The 17,113-nt window shown below is 48.0% G+C and overlaps 1 protein-coding gene across 3 annotated transcripts in view; it reads right to left on the bottom strand.

The window, feature by feature from the left end:
- Positions 1–17,113, bottom strand: part of PDE4B (phosphodiesterase 4B) — a 196,249-nt gene that overhangs the window by 91,496 nt on the left and 87,640 nt on the right. Inside the window, exon 1 of one of the 3 annotated variants that reach the window (XM_074152142.1) lies at positions 2,214–2,728. The exons of the other annotated variants lie outside the window; for them this stretch is intronic. Coding sequence (XP_074008243.1) covers positions 2,214–2,260 — 47 coding nt within the window. The 5' untranslated portion in view covers positions 2,261–2,728. Of the gene's footprint in view, positions 1–2,213; positions 2,729–17,113 lie in introns of those variants that run through there. 3 annotated transcript variants of the gene reach the window in all.

The raw sequence follows: 17,113 nt of genomic DNA, 5'->3' as shown, positions 1-17,113 counted from the left end.
CTGCAGGCTGTGGAGCACCTCAAGGACATCCCTGTGTTGTCACCCAGAAGCAGAGACCTGGGGTTTTGTGCCACCGCTTCACTGTCTCATAGAATCACAGAATGGTTTGGGTTAGAAGGGACCTTAAAGTCCCCCCAGTGCCACCCCCTGCCCTGGGCAGGGACACCTCCCACCAGACCAGGTTGCTCCAAGCCCCCTCCAACCTGGCCTTGAACCCGTCCAGGGATGGGGCAGCCACAGCTTCTCGTTTCCACCTCTGCACAGGTTAAGTGAATTTTTATAGGAAAACCCCTGTCCCCTCCTTTGTAAATCCATAAGCTGGCAGGCTCTCTTTGAGCCCTACAGTTTTAAATTACCCAAAACTTTGTTGATTGATGAGTTTGGCTCCAATGGTCCCACTTGTCTCCAGGACCCATCTCTGACATCCCTCCCTCTGGGGATTACGGTGCTGCTGAGCAGTTATTTTGGTTCTACACTTCCCAGAGCTGAAATTACTTTTGTTGCTCTTCCAACTCCAGAAACCTATTTCTCCTTTCTCCGACGGAAACACTTGTTTCCCTGACACCCTCTGCTCCCCACAGCCCTTGTCACCGTCCGTAACTAACGCACGCGGTCCCTCCTCTTCCTCCCATTTGTAGTTCTGACACATTGATCAACGCTTCCCACCCCTCTCCTCCTGATCCAATATTCCTCTGTCGTAGCTCACCAAGGTTCCTCCTCAAGAGGAACTTCCTAAATCCAACCAACAACTCCTCCTGCCAAAATGTCACGGGGAAGCCGTGGTAATAACTTCAAGGCAGGTCTAATACGGGCTAACGTGGGTCTCGGCACAGCCGGCAGCAGGAGGGACACCCACCTCCCCGTCCATCCATCCCACCCCACGACGCAGCGGAGATAGAGCTATCCTCTCCATCACAGCCATCCATCGACCCATCAACACCTCCCTGAGCGCAGAAGACACAGTCCTAATGTTTATGCAACGTAACAACAGTCACTGTTGGCTTTTTTAATTAAGAAAACCTCAGACTGATGTGAACCGGTCCTTGGGAAGGGAGGACACGCAGCTCCTCGCTCGGAGAACTCAAGCAACTGGTGGGACGTTCCTTCCTTCCCCTTCTCGCTGCCTCCACGTTTATAGGGGCTCCCCGTTTCTTCCTTCTTAACCTTTGCTTTAACCACAGGTCTTCCGATAATATAATAATGCGCTTTTCCTTTTCTCTAAATATTTACCTTTCCATTCTCCTGTCCCTGAAATACCACACGGGGCTCTTCTTGATGAGCAGACTCCGTGCTCCGGAGAAGGAAAACTAACTGTGAAGCTTTGCAGCCCCGTTCGAAGGCTCAGAGCCTCCGTATTTTTATTAATATACACAAATACGGGGCTAGAGGTTCATCTCAGAGCCTAATGCAGAGGAAGCCACAGTTAAACGGTTATCAGCAATAATAAGATTACATAGAATAAATTCTGTATAAACCCAGAATATGTATGTGTACAGGTAAGATGAAAGAATACAGTATTTGAATATTTAGAGTATCAAATTCTCTCTGTATTTTACATTCTTACAACATGCAGAGTTACACAGGCTGTCTGCAAGTACAGCACCATAGAGGTCACACCATCCAATGATCTCATACCCTAAATCCAACAGCGGACCTTGACCTGGCCAAAGGGAAGGTGTCTCGGTGCCGTCTATCGGAGGGGACCTGCGATGGGACGTGGCTCTGAAGGTCCCTCACGTCTCCCTCTGCCCTGACACCTCCAGATCAGAGCAGCTCCACCTGCTAACTAAAATCCGACAGTAGTTGAGAACAGACTCGAGGAGGTACGGAGGTACCACCATGAAATCACTCGAGTGAAAAGACATTTTAGTGACTCGTTACTTTTTTAAAATGAAAATGTATGTTCAGACACACCTGACAACAAAACATAACGAAGCACAATACAAAATCCTCCACCCTTTTCCCACCCACCCCCCCTCCCCGAATTACTAGGCGCCGTGAGGGTGCGTTGTGAGATCAAAATCTCATCGGGAAAGATCAAGGAAAAGAAGACATTCGGCAAGCACCGTGACAGTTTTACAGCTTGAGGGACACGTACAGCCTTATCAACGCTTCTCTTCGGCAGCTGCTTTTTGCAAATGTAAAATGGCACGCTTCCGAGTCTTCTGCCCACCAGGACCGCTCTGATCCGCACAAACCCAAGTAATACTTACCAAATCCACGAATGACGGCGATTAGGTAAAAAATTAATATTTAACATCTTCCAAGACGATACTTCTCTTCTGCTCCTCCGAAAATGTTCAGTACGTTTTCCGCTTATTCCAAACTTCTCTCCTTCTGAAGTTGTATCGGTGGCACGGAGATGTTTCCAGGAGTTTTTATTCTTTGTGATTACTTGTCAACTCCCATCGCAGGGTGGATGTCACTTTATAGACGAATGCAAATGACTTGGCAATCAAAATGTGAGGGTGCCTGTGGAACAGCCTCTATGGACTCCCATATTTCTTCATTTATATCAGAAGAAAAAAAAAAATAATAAAAAAAAAATCTATTTCTGGCAAAGCCCTGACTGCAGTTTCCTGCTCTCATTTGTATAATCCCTTCCAGAGATCCTGAGACAGGGGAGGGGGGAAAAATAGCAAACCTTTTCCAAACTGGAGAAACCTCCCCATTTTCCTGTTTATCCTCTCCAGGTCATGTCCCTCCTTCCTTCACCACCTTCTCAGATGAATCAAAGTTTTCTGAGGCTGCAGAAAAACTCCGCTCCCGGGTCCCTCCTGCGTGACCCGCTCCGCACCGGGGGTGCCAGGGAGGAGGTTCCCAGGGTGACAAGGGGCGCAGGCGGCTCCGGGGGGGACACCCAGGTCCCTCTCCAGGTTGGGGGGGTCACAGACCAGGAGGGAGCAGGTCCCTACGCCCAAAGGCCTGGTTTATCCATCCCACCAAACTAGAAGAAAGAGCAAAGCTTTGGGAGGGCTGTGAGCTCCCTGCGAGGGGTCATTCCGCACGGCCGAGCTCCGCGTTAAAACTCCGGTGGCTCGGGGAGGGGTCTGTGCTTCTGGACGGGATCCCACCAGCCCTCCCTCCGCCCGGAGAAACGCTCTGCCCGCAGGAAAATCCTCCCTCCCCGTAACCCTGCGGCAGGTTACGGCCGCAGCTGCGGCTTCACCCAGAGCCTTGGAGGGAGAGCAGCTTTGCCTCCCTCTCTCTCCTCTCTCTCTCTGCATAAAATGGAATTTTACAAGATTTACAATCTAAATCCCGCCGCTGAACATCAAACCCAGCGCAGCAGCTCCCCGGCGCTCGGAGACGTCAGGGGGTGGCGGGGGGGATGACAAACGCCGGCGAGCCGTGCGGGGAGCAGATCCCCAAAGACGGGGCTTTTGGCAGCCCGGGGCTGGGGACAGGGGAGGGGACCCAGGGACAAAGGGAGGGCTGGTTTAAATGCGGGAGAGTTGCTGCTTCCAGCGGCCACGGTGTGGGAATGCTGAAAGGGGACCTTTCCAGGCGTCCCTGCCCGGCGGCACCTCCGTCCGCCCCAGCGCGGGGACAAGGATGGGGGTGTGTGTGTGTGTCACACTAATGAGGCTGCGCTTCCCTCTGTTGGGGAGACAGTCCAGTGCCAAGAAATGCACGGTGCACAGGAGCGCATTTTCCCCTTACTGGATCTTTTCTTTTTTTTTTTTCCCTCCCGGTGAAGTCTGGAGACATTTCACCTTGACAACCGAAAGGAAGGGATTTTATCACCGGCTGAAATCAAATGCAAAAGCAAACACGTATAAATGGGCTCTCTATAGGTGATGCATAAATGGGTTATACATTTCATCAGTCGTAAGTGATGCACCACGTTCCCTGCCCGCAGAGAGGAGGGGACCCAAAGCAGCAGGAGGGGACAGCACGGGGACAGCATGGGGACAGCACGGGGACAGCAGCCTGGGGCACTGAGTGGAGATCACACACCACGGCTCCAGGAGCACCCATAAATCCTGACCCGAAAGCCGGCAGACCACCCTGTCCTGCCATTAAATCCGAACTGGGAAGGGGGGTGAGTAACTGGTTTATTAATTAAGATCTGCCAGGGTGGTGAGAGCCTGGCCCAGGTTGCCCAGAGAAGCTGTGGCTGCCCCATCCCTGGAGGGGTTCAAGGCCAGGTTGGAGGGGGCTTGGAGCAACCTGGTCTGGTGGGAGGTGTCCCTGCCCAGGGCAGGGGGTGGCACTGGGGGGGCTTTGAGGTCCCTTCCAACCCCAACCATTCCATGGTTCTATGACCTCAAATCCAATTTCAAAATACCCAGGAAGGGGCAGGGTGGCAATGTCACTACACGCCAAGTCACAGCCCAACAGTTTGCACCGACACGATCAAAGCTAATTAAAATCCCACACTGGAAGAGCCATGTGCTTCTCTTCCGTAACCCTCAGATGAAACATTAAACCGTATTTTCTTCCACTGACACTAAAAAAAATTTTATAAAAACGTAGGGACAACTTAAAAGCGTGATAAAACAGCGAGTTTCCCTGTGAAGACGGAGCTCGGATAATCCGTGCGTAAGCAGTTTGTGCCTCACGTTCGCCGTGCCGCACCCTCACTTTTCTCAGTTTGTTTTGCAGTTTTACAGGCAGTGGCAAATAATTTTGCTTTCAGACCAGTGCAGACCACGGAATTACGCATCTTACGTATGAAGGAGGCCCACGAACATACACGGATGGAGATAAAATATACAGATACCACAGAGACACACGCATCTTCAACCCCAGGCTGCAGATCGCACCGCTGGCGCGACAGGTAGTTGAGACATCAATTCTGCTGTTACCGGCTTCAAAAAAAGGGAATTTACATTTTCAGAAGTGATGTTGATTATGCTGGAAACGCATGTTGGTTTGGACATAGCTAAAAACTCAGCTCAGAAGATATTTCAGGCATTTCCCCCCCCAAAGATGGGGGGGAATTTCTACATGACCGTGCCCCCCGTTTCTTTCGTGGAGTAAAGCCCAGCATCACGAGCTTCTTCTCTACATCCCTGGTACTCGCAGCCGGGCTGGCAAACCCCAGCATCTCAAACCCACTGAGACACCTCACGTGGTTCTTATAAATGAAAAACCCTGCGTGGGAGAGTTAAATCAAGCGACCCCCCCCACGGGGCAGGCTGAAATGGAATTTGCTGTCAAATAAGAGAAATTCAGCTCACATAATGAGCTTAGCCCAAGCCTCCGGGCCATTCCCGATGGACGTGCCAACACTGTGGGCTCAGGGAGCACCAAACCTCTGTCACCCCCCAAAATCTCCCACCCGCCGCTCTGCTGGCTTCTCACCCAGTCTGCACCCGGCAAGCTGAAAACTCTCAGGGTTTCACGTGATTCAACGAAATTCCTGTTTAATGTCCCCCTCTTGCCCTACGTATTCTGCCCTTTTAGCCTTTCCCCAGCTCTCAGGCTGGTACATTAAAATATTGCCAGGTTTAAAACCCGGGAAAAACACCAGCGTGTCCCTCTCGAGTAGCAACTCTGCCGCGTTGGCCAACGTCACTCTCATTCTTCTTGGCGAAAAAGACAAAATGAATTCCCCGCCCATTTGGCAACAGCCGTTTTCGTGCGGAATCGCTTCTTTTCTATCCCACCACACCGAGATCCTGCATTTTCTCTCCCTGCGCCCGTTTGTGTGGTTTCTTCCCTCCAGGTCCCCAGCCTTCCCCTTCCTCGAGCATCCTGAACTTGATGTGGATAATTGCAGGGAACACGGCGCTAATCAAACGGTGGCGGGGTGGGAAGGAGAATAAGTCATTCTCCTGTTTTTTTCTCCTATAGCTTCTCAGACAGTTGAATAATTATCCCCCGACTAAAGACCCAAATGAAAGGCTAGCAATTGCAGTATCAACACGACATCAATGACTGTAACTCTCAGGGCTATGATCAGAACCCGCTTCTGCCTCACTTCTGGGTCTGAGCACCGCTGAGTGCCCTGCCTCCTACTCCTACACACTCCAAAAAAACCCCACCAAATTGCTCATTTTGATCTTTATCCATTGGGTGCCACATCTACGTATTTAAGATGTTTATTAATTAGAGGACAAAATGGCTTTGCGAGCCCTACTAGTCCCACCGGTCCATCCTGGCAGCCCCAATGTGGATGTTCCACCAGGAAAGGGTCAAATATTTGGTGAAAAATCCCACAGACTTTTCAAAACCATTTGCTAGACACCCAGCACGTACCATTTTTTTTCCGTGGGTTTTTTTTTGGTTTGGGTTTTTTTTTTTTTTTTTCGGGAGAAGTTACACAATGCAGCTACTGCGCAGCTTTGCCCGGCGTTATCCCGCTGCCTTGAAACACTCCAGGCCCTTCAGCACATCGTTACCTTTATTCCCTCAATCAACAGCAGGTCGCTGTGACGGCTCCGGAATGTTCCCTGTCCTCGAAAGGCACAGGCACGGCAGCCTGAAAAAAACAATCGGCTGACGTTTTGGGATATCTTGAGACAAAGCAGAAGCGCCAGCAGATGGGTAAAAATATGCCCGTTTGATGCTCTCTCCTGCCAGATGCAAAGCCATGTATTAATGCAAGAGCATATTGGGGTTTTCACCCCAGATAAATAAATAAAATGCTAAACATGCGTAGAGGAATATTTCGTCTCCCTCCTATGATTCTATTAGTCTGGTTATTAATAGTGGAATAACAGTTATTAATAGTGGAATAATCAGGATAACATGCAAACAGGCCAGCTTATAATAGAAAAGCATGAAAACCACCCAGAAACGATCTTCTGCCCTAAAGCTGCCGCCCAGTATTTTACGAGCTGTTTCGCAGAGCGGTATCGACCCTTTTCACAAATGTTTATATCGTTGGGGTGTTGGTTTTTTTTGTCACGTGCCGCTGCCACTGGCTGCTCTGGGCAGCACAAAGGCATCTATTGATTTGGGAAGGATGCGATTGCTGCTGCCCCAAACCCACGGCGCAGCCACGCAGCAGCTTCTCATTCATTCCCTCTTTCTGGCCGCACTGATTCATAATGATGAAATACTGATTTGCAATTCAAATGCCCTTCTTTCTCTTAAACAGGCTGCCCGAGGACTGACCCGAGAGCTGCAGGAACATTACCTTATCAACTCTCACATTAAATACCAGCGTTCTCCAAGTAATACTGAAAAATATACTTATTTAAGAAATACAGCCATAAACCTGTCATGGTTTGGGCTGGGTTGCCCTCAAACCAGGACAAAAACATATTCCCAAAATATGTACCCAAAACATATACCCACTCAAAATAATTAGCTCAAACATCATTTTTTAAACTGAAAGAGGGGAGATGGAGATGAGATGTGGGGAAGAAGTTCTTTGCTGTGAGGGTGGTGAGAGCCTGGCCCAGGTTGCCCAGAGAAGCTGTGGCTGCCCCATCCCTGGAGGGGTTCAAGGCCAGGTTGGAGGGGGCTTGGAGCAACCTGGTCTGGTGGGAGGTGTCCCTGCCCAGGGCAGGGGGTGGCACTGGGTGGGCTTTAAGGTCCCTTCCAACCCCAACCATTCTGTGATTCTATAATTTTAAGATAATCTATTTTTCTTGAATTTTGGAGTTCTCTTCACCAAATACTAAGCTACACCTGCTCTAAGTTGACTCGAAACCCGCAAGTAATTTGGTGTGCCAGGAAATTACCGGCTCCAAAGCCTGACCTGGGTCTCCTGCAGACTTTTCTGCAAAATCCATAAGCCAAAGACCTCACAGGAAGACAAGTCAAAGATAAGCCCAGTGTTGGGCTGTAGAAAGTAGCAAGCATCGTTACAGACATGTATTAATCAGGGACAAACTCACAGAAACCTTTTGCCAATACAGATGACTCTGTCTAATTGTCAACTCAACTATCCAAGGCTGGTTTTTCCCTGCTCTGTGGCTGGTGCGGCCCCTACACCGGTGTGAGGGGTGTTTAAGAGGTGCTGAACATCAACGATGGGCTCCCTCTCATCGTCTTACACTCATGTTGAACTCGATCTATGGAGCTCTGGATAAATACAGGTGGGAGATGGCACCAGCACTTTATGTTTTCCAAAAGTGGTACCACTGAAAGTCATTTGGCAGCAGGAAACTTCAGTTTCTGGACTGATGCTATCGATATACCCTGAATCTTTCCTCCACAAATGCAAAAACAAAGTGCCCCCAGAATGATTTATCCTTTCAAAACAGATACATCACCTCCACCTTTCTCACTGACACCTTCCTTCCCCTCTTCCCATTATAAAACCTTTATTTTCAAATGGGTAACATTCAAGCCAAGCAACTTCATGGGGAAGAGGAGGAGTTTCAAAGCAAACCGTTCACACAAAGAAGGATAAATTTACATTGGATATCAGGAAAAATTTCTTCACTGAAAGGGTTGTGAAGCCTTGGCAGAGGCTGCCCAGGGCAGTGGTGGAGTCCCCATTCCTGGAGGGATTTCAAAGCCGGGCAGACGTGGTGCTGAGGGACATGGGTCAGTGGGGGTTTGGGCAGCGCTGGGTTGGTGGTTGGACTCCATGATCTGAAAGACCTTTTCCAACCAAAACGATTCTATGATTCTAAATCCGAGAGCATCTCCTCCTGCATCGGGGCACAGGACCTGGCCCTGGCACTGTCCCATGGCCCCACGTGCCACCACTGAGGTACCAGACCAGCGTGGGTAAGTGGGAGAGAGGCAGAAAGAGCCCTTACGGGAAACAGAGGAAACTAAAAAAAAGGGGAAAAAAATGGAAAATCATCTCGCTGGTATTCGATCCACCCCGCAACTTCCCAGCGAACGGTTCTGAAAGGTTTCCAGCAGAAAATAACATAATGAATCAACAGCAGCAGCTGCTCTGTGAACACCGAGCACCACGTTCTTTGTAACCATCTCTAAGGGGTCTCAGTACCGACTTAGCCTGCAATTAATTAGTGGGAGAGTTTTTCTCTATTTAATGTCAACAGCATATACAATGACATCTTTAGAATGCACATTTTTGGTGAGAGGACACCAAAACCTCAGTGCTGGCAACGTGCTGAATACAGAGGGGGTACGAGCTCTGAGCAGGTTTCCAGCTGGATTATATTTTGAGCTACAATTTTACTGCATCTTACTTGACTTTAGGGAGCTTTAATTTTACGTTCCACTTTGGCTACTCCCAGCCTCTACAGCTTTCGCAGACCCATTTGCGGAAGGGATGCTGCAGGAGACACGAGTTCCCGCCGCAGGACACGGGGTGACCAAACCGAACCCGAGCATCATTTATCCAATGGAAACAGAAAACTACCACAAATTTTTCAGCATGAGTTTTACGCCGTGGATGGAATTTATTTGCTCTCGACGCTCCGCTTCTTCGGAGACGCAGTTTTGCTGTATTACCTCGCTGAGGGATAAAACACACCCATGGCTGCTTTCTGGGTGAAATTAAATGAAGTAACAGAGAAAAAGTGCTGTAATACCTTGCATATCAGAATATCATCACCTGTAGGCAGACTGATAATTAGAGATGAGGCAACTCAGAGTCATTAGGGGGTAACGTAACAAGCATCGTGAGGCTTCCCAAGCTTTTCAAGGGGGGACTCTGGGTCCCCACCTCCATCGGTGGAGCCATCTGGAAAAGCAGATGCTGAATGAATGCCCGACACCAGCAAGTTTTTTCATAGAATCAGAGAATGGTTTGGGTGGGAAGGGACCTTAAAGCCCACCCAGTGCCACCCCCTGCCCTGGGCAGGGACACCTCCCACCAGACCAGGTTGCTCCAAGCCCCCTCCAACCTGGCCTTGAACCCCTCCAGGGATGGGGCAGCCACAGCTTCTCTGGGCAACCTGGGCCAGGCTCTCACCACCCTCACAGCAAAGAACTTCTGCCCCACATCTCATCTCCATCTCCCCTCTTTCAGTGTCAAACCCTTCCCCCTCCTCCTATGGCTCCCCTCCCTCATCCAGAGTCCCTCCCCAGCTTTCCTGGAGCCCCTTGAGGGACTGGAAGGGGCTCCAAGGTCTCCCCGGAGCCTTCTCTTCTCCAGGCTGAACCCCCCCAACTCTCTCAGCCTGTCCTCCCAGCAGAGGGGCTCCAGCCCTCCCAGCATCTCCGTGGCCTCCTCTGGCCCCGCTCCAACAGCTCCATCTCCTTCCTGTGCTGAGGACTCCAGAGCTGGATGCAGTGCTCCAGGTGGGGTCTCACCAGAGCAGAGGGGCATCTTCCCACTCCCTGCTGCAGGCCAGGAAGAAAATCCCAGCCCCACAGTAGGGTGGACGTCTTCTGGATGAGTAACAACCGGGGGGGGTAAACACCCACCCTGGGCTCTGACGTGGCCCTTGGCATTTTTCAGGCTCGAGCATCTAAAGCTGGACTCAAATTTAGGTACCTACGTCAAGGACCAGATTTCTCGACACGCTAAAGCAGGAGGAGCAGGGCGGCGGGCGGGAAGATGCTCAGCAGCAACGAGCTTTGCTGGCTTCCCTACACCTCATCCACAGCACCCAGTTATACGTGAAAAAAAAAATAATTGCCTCTTTAACACAGGTCATAATATTGTGACTTATAACCCTTTAACACTTTTTTTCTTTTTTTTTTTTTTTTTTGGTGTGTCTTCCAAAACTCCTTTAAGCTGGAGTTTTCGAGAGCATTAGCTTTCATATCTCCTTGAGTGAAGAAGGGGTATTTTTACAGGATGGCATTTTGTGTTAAAACAAGCAGATGACAATTTTCGGAGTGCGGTACTTAAGGAGCTATTTCCTGACAGGAGACGGGGGAAAGTAGCAGTTTCCTCAGGCACTCAGATTGCTCCTTTCTGCTCTCTCCCGTAATGTTCACTCCCCCATCATGCTCTCAATTTCCTTGGAGTACAAATCCATCTGCATGAAAATATTTTAAAATATTTCCTATTACATCCGATTCCATGACAGGGAAGAAGCCCCAGAACAGACAGGAAAATGTAATCACATTCTCCATCTGTCTCCTCACTCGCAACCAAGAATTCTACATCCACCACTGGCCATGGCCATGGTGATCCCAAGTGAACCCCGTGAGGAGAGGCTTCCAAATCATCGCAAATTCACCACTTAGCACTGGTTTGGGCATGAAATGGCTCAACCTGTCTCCGCTGTCCCCAGCTCCAGGTGTCACATCCTCACCGCAGTCAAACAGAAAGAGAGAACACAGGCCACCGTGAACCCTGAAAAGTAAGGCATTCTGAGCTTCTCAGACCCCTTCTGAAAGCCAAGAAAAGTAAAAACACTATTGCAAAACTTATCAATGTCAAGATTTTGTTTAATACAACATTTCCTTGGCATATTGGAACTTTGAATCATAGAAACGTCCAGGTTGGAAGGGACCTTTCAGATGATCAAGTCCAACCATCAACCCAGCACCGCCCAACCCGTGTCCCTCAGCACCACGTCTGCCCGGCTTTGAAATCCCTCCAGGGATGGCGACTCCACCACTGCCCTGGGCAGCCTCTGCCAAGGCTTGGCAACCCTTTCAGTGAAGAAATTTTTCCCGATATCCATCCTAAACCTCCCCTGGTGCAACTTGAGCATTTCCTCTTGTCCTAACCTTCCCTCTTGACAATACTTCTGTAACAAAGAAATAACTTATATTGACAATGGTTATTTTTTCCATATTGAAATCACTCTCATTTTAACTTCCAGCAGCAGAATAATATGCATTTCTCTATGCATTCATCCAAGCCAGCAGACTCTGGCATGCTAAAACTGTGAAAAATCAGAACAAAAATAATTTTAAAATAATTTGAAACCAGTGAATGTGCCATCGTTATCCCAGAACATTTCCCAGAGTTAGCTACAAAAACTAAGTGATGCTGTGTCACGGAATGCCTGTCAGAGAGCGCAGCACACTGTGAAATACATGCAGCCCATGGCAATAATTCCCTCTGAACCAGGGCCAAGGCGGGTGAGCTCCAGGGTGGCTTGGATCTGCTGTGGGTTCTTCTACCTCATCTCGTGCTCCTGGCCCAGCTGGTCCCTGGTTTTAAATCTCTTTTACTTGGGGGCATGACAGAAGTGGTGGTGGTTTGTTGAGAGTGGGATGTTTTCTCTTTTTTTTGCTATATTGGCTGAGCTGCAGCCTCTGCTCCTGTTTCTCTGCTCTGGGGAGACCCCCCCCAGTGCTGCCTCCAGCTCTGGGGCCACCAACAGCAGAAGGACATGGGACTGTTTAGTCTGAGGAAGAGGAGACCGAGGGGAGACCTCATCACTCTCTATAACTACTTGAAAGGACACTGTAGAGAGGTTGGTGCTGGTCTCTTCTCACAAGCAAACAGCGATAGAACAAGAGGGAATGGCTTCAAGTTGCAACAGGGTAGGTTTAGACTGGACATTAGGAAGAAGTTCTTCACCGAAAGAGTGGTCAGACACTGGAACAGGCTGCCCAGGGAGGGGGTTGAGTCACCATCCCTGGATGCGTTTAAGAGCCGTTTAGATGTGGTGTTGGGGGATACGGTGTAGGGAAAAACTTTGTAGTGTAGGGAAGATGGTTGGACTCGATGATCCCAAGGGTCTTTTCCAACCTGAATGATTCTACGATTCTATGACATGGAGCTGTTGGAGCGGGGCCAGAGGGGGCCACGGAGATGCCGGGAGGGCTGGAGCCCCTCTGCTGGGAGGACAGGCTGAGAGAGTTGGGGGGGGTCAGCCTGGAGAAGAGAAGGCTCCGGGGAGACCTTAGAGCCCCTTCCAGTCCCTCAAGGGGCTCCAGGAAAGCTGGGGAGGGACTCTGGATGAGGGAGGGGAGCCATAGGAGGAGGGGGAAGGGTTTGACACTGAAAGAGGGGAGATGGAGATGAGATGTGGGGCAGAACTTCTTTGCTGTGAGGGTGGTGAGAGCCTGGCCCAGGCTGCCCAGAGAAGCTGTGGCTGCCCCATCCCTGGAGGGGTTCAAGGCCAGGTTGGAGGGGGCTTGGAGCAACCTGGTCTGGTGGGAGGTGTCCCTGCCCAGGGCAGGGGGTGGCACTGAGTGGGCTTTAAGGTCCCTTCCAACCCAAACCATTCTACGATAAAACTGCAAACCCCTAAGCACAGGGAGCACACGAACCCCACGCAAATCCTTTGGTGGCCAAGCACGGTGAAAAGGAGAGAATATTAACCACAGTTTAACAGAAAGGTTAGCAAACATGAAGAAACATGACTGGAATCAAGGAGATAACAGCTTCATGGCCAATACATTTACTGACTTTATGCAATCCTCATCTGTCACAAATACTCATGCCATCCTGTGGCCTTTACATTAATGCATGTACGAGCCAGAGGGATATTTAAACATCCATCCAAACACTTTCCATTGGGATCACCCTGAAAAGAGACCTCAACCGCAGTGCAGCAGCCACACAGATCAGCTGAAACGGGATTGAAAAAAAACAATGTGTTCTTTGCAAACCTTCTCTTCCTGTGTATTTAGCAGCACACCTTGTCACTCAGGTGACTATTACATTCTGTTCTCACTGAATACACAGGACCATTATTCTCAAGGTACATACATCAGGAATCCATCTCCCTCATCTTCCCTGGTGGGAAATCAGCTTTGCGAAACAGAAACAACGGACATAAAGAAACCCAGAGGGAAAGGACTTCTTAAAGTCATTATTTATTTATTTTTTTAAAATTTTCTAAGTTCATAATCTGGGCTGAACCTAATTAGAGAACAGGTATACCCAAACAGAATTTGAGGGAATATCGACTTTTGCTCCAGGCAGAGCACTTTCAAAGGCAGCATCATGAGGATGGGCTTCACGGGAGCAGGTGTACCCACGGGTCATCTGGAGGTGCACCGCGGGGGTTTCTATCATGTAGGACCACAGAAAGTGTTTGCCCAGATAACGCTCCTTTCCCTGCCATTATTACCAGCAGTAGAAACGCATCAAATTCCCAAGGTAGGGCAGCCTCAGGTGATGCCGGTGTGTGTTACAGCACCCCCACACCTCTCCCAGGGGATTAGACTCGGGATTTAACAATCCCCACAGCATCATTATCTCTGAACAAGGTGAAATTCCCGAGTTTTGCTGGCAAAGGCTTTGCAGGAAACTGGGGATCTTGCTTTTCAAGAGCGGGAGCTCTGCCAAAGTCCCACAGAAAACATACATCTATTTTACTGAAGTTTGGCATCGCAACAACATTTTGAAAGAGATATGATACTGTACATAATTTAATACATACGTATTAATTTCAAATAGATATAGGTGATTACTCTCGCTTGACTGTGCAGTTCAACACCATAGGCAGAAACACATAGTTTCATCTCAAGATGGTTTTGGGTTGGTGATTGGACTAGATGATCTGAAAGATCCCTTTTAACCCAGGCAATTGTATGATTCTATGATTCTAAAGACATTAGGGCTAAAATGAGGCATTTCAGCCCTGTCTAGTCCAGGAGCTGGTAAGAAGGACAGATTTGTTCTGCACAAAGTGCCCTTAGAAGAGCCTCTCCCACCGTCTTCAGTGATGTTTTCCACAGGCTGCTCTTGCCTGGATCTTGCTTTCTGGATGACCTATGGTATATGATGAAAAATTACAATTCCCAGAACAGATTTCATGAAGAGGTTTAAGTCCTTCGAGAATCTTACTCACGCGGCTCAGAATAGTCCACGTCGCAGCCCGGCATCGTGAGTGTATATATTTAACTGTTTGTCCTTATCACTTACGTTCCCTCCCCTCTAAATATCACCATCTCAGGAACAGGGGGAAGGCACGCTCTTCCGGAATGTTTCCAACTTTGGTGGAAAAAAAAACCCAACAGACACACACACACAAAAAAAACCCAACTTTGGGACTTGGGCATCTGGACTCTTTCCAATTTGTTTGCCCATTACTATCATTTTCAAACCACTTCTCTATTGCTCCCATTTCCCTGACAAAACCGAATTTCAGTGAAAAGGGCAAGAAATTGGGAAGCATCTCCCCTCTGCCCTTTCTCATTGCATGTGCTAACGGCAGACTGTCGTACACCTGACAGCAGTGACACAAAGCCGCCAAAAATACATCTACCCAAACTATGTTGACTTTCTTTATCCAATATGGAAAATAAAAGCTAGACGTAAAAGCAGAGCTGCAATATAAAACAGTGAGGGTATTACTTTAACCGTAAAGGATGCTCCTATAGCACTGCACGTTCTTTCAAGAGCGATTACGACACCTGCAGAAGAGGAACCCCGCTGAGCCGAGGTGACAAAGCCCGAGACGCCAGAATTGGGATGCCAACAATACACCACTTTTTTTCAGGCACCCAAACAGCAATTTGAGAAATGCACTCCCTGTTTCAGGAAAGCACGAAGCCAGAAGTTTTTGGTTTTTTTTTTTTTAGAAAAAAGGCTCTGCACAGGCCACCGTTACCTCCCGACACTTTTCTCTCCCAGGAGCCCGGTTATGGCATTTTCTTACAGGAAACATTTGATGCAAGGCAAGTGCAGTGCATTTGTTTCCTTGGAAACAAACCCTTTCAACCTCCGCCGCACACAATCTTAAGCGAAAGAAAACTCTGTAATTAGGCCCAAGGTCTAGCTATTTTGAGCCAGCAAGATGTTAAATCGCAACTATTTTATTAGCAATAGAACACAATGAAAACACACTTATCTCAGTTATTGGAGTAGTAAGTCTTCATATCAACCAAAACAATAAACCCATTGAATCGCGCTCAGAAATATAATTGCTTGCCCATTTAAAAGAATTTGGTAGATTTGGATTTAGCTATAGTCTGCAGCAGGATTAAAAGCAAACCTCTAAGTGACAAACAAAACTGAAACAACCAAGAGGTAACATTTATTCATTTAGGAGCCTTTAAAACCTTGAATAACCATCAACGTGCTGCTGTTATCGCCTGTTGTAAACAACATTTTTGGCCACAAAGGCTGGAGCACCGTCAAGTCCCACCACCTGCCTGTACCCCATGAGTACTTTCCTCTGTCGTTAGCACCAACTTGTAGCCAAATACCATTTGCTCTACAATAAACGGCTGTATAAAACTCAACCTAATATTGCTTGATTGATAGGCTTAGCTATAGAGTTTTTGTAGTCAGGAGTAAAATCCTTTCTCACATTCCAGGAAGATGCTGGACCAATGGAGATCCACTTGTACAAGTGTCAGCAAGAGCTTGGCTGCTTCAGCAAGTGGGATCAAGAAACATGTGTATCCTCATCTTCACAACATCTACTTTCCAAATCTTTGTATTCATAAATATAAAGAAATGGCCTTGAGTTGCACCAGGGGAGGTTTAGGATGGATATCAGGAAAAATTTCTTCACCAAAAGGGTTGTCAAGCACCGGAACAGGCTGCCCAGGGCAGTGGTGGAGTCGCCATCCCTGGAGGGATTTCAAAGCCGGGCAGATGTGGTGCTGAGGGACATGGGTCAGTGTTGGGTTTTGTCAGTGTTGGGTTGATGGTTGGACTCGACGATCTTAAAGGTCTTTTCCAACCAAAATGATTCTATTCTATGATATAACCATACCGGAGTCAGAGCACAGAATGACCCAAAGAGCAAACTTCTCTGGCTCTTCACCAGCAGGACCTTCCCCAGTGGAACCAATGGTAAACACTTGTATTTGTTACTGCAGCCCCAGTGCTCCCTCTCAGCAAACACATCCACAACCTGGAAATAGCTCAACAATCAAAATCCTGTCGACAGAGAAAGTAGCTACATTCTTTCATGAGAAATATAAATATGGCCTGTGGAATTTAGTTAAAAGCAACCGTGTAGTTCAGTTTAAAATAAACTGGCCGATTCCATTCTGCCTATGACTCCTCCACGTCTTTCCTGTAGAAAATACCTATATCATATCAATTAAAAAGATGCCAATCGGATTCGACAAAAAAAAAATCTGAAAATATACATGGAAAAGATTTGCTTTAAATTATACCTTGAGATTCATATTTTTTCCTAAAAAAGAAGTTTTAAAGAATTGTGGAATTATTTATTCCATAAATCTCTAGTTTTATATCGTTCCCTAATTCTATTGTTAATTTTTAGACTTTTAGAAATTATAGGGCATTTTTGCTATGCACTAGACAGATTATAATGTATCACAAGGTTATTTCTGTTAAATTCTACTACTAGGCTGCTTGGGGGAATTGGATCATTAAAAACAAGATTTACAAAATTATAACTTCATGTTTCATACAGCAAACCTGAACCTGGGAGTGAAACTG

The sequence above is a fragment of the Numenius arquata genome, chromosome 8 (assembly GCF_964106895.1).
Source record: "Numenius arquata chromosome 8, bNumArq3.hap1.1, whole genome shotgun sequence".
Classification (NCBI taxonomy): domain Eukaryota; kingdom Metazoa; phylum Chordata; class Aves; order Charadriiformes; family Scolopacidae; genus Numenius; species Numenius arquata.
This window is presented reverse-complemented; position numbering and strand designations above follow the sequence as displayed.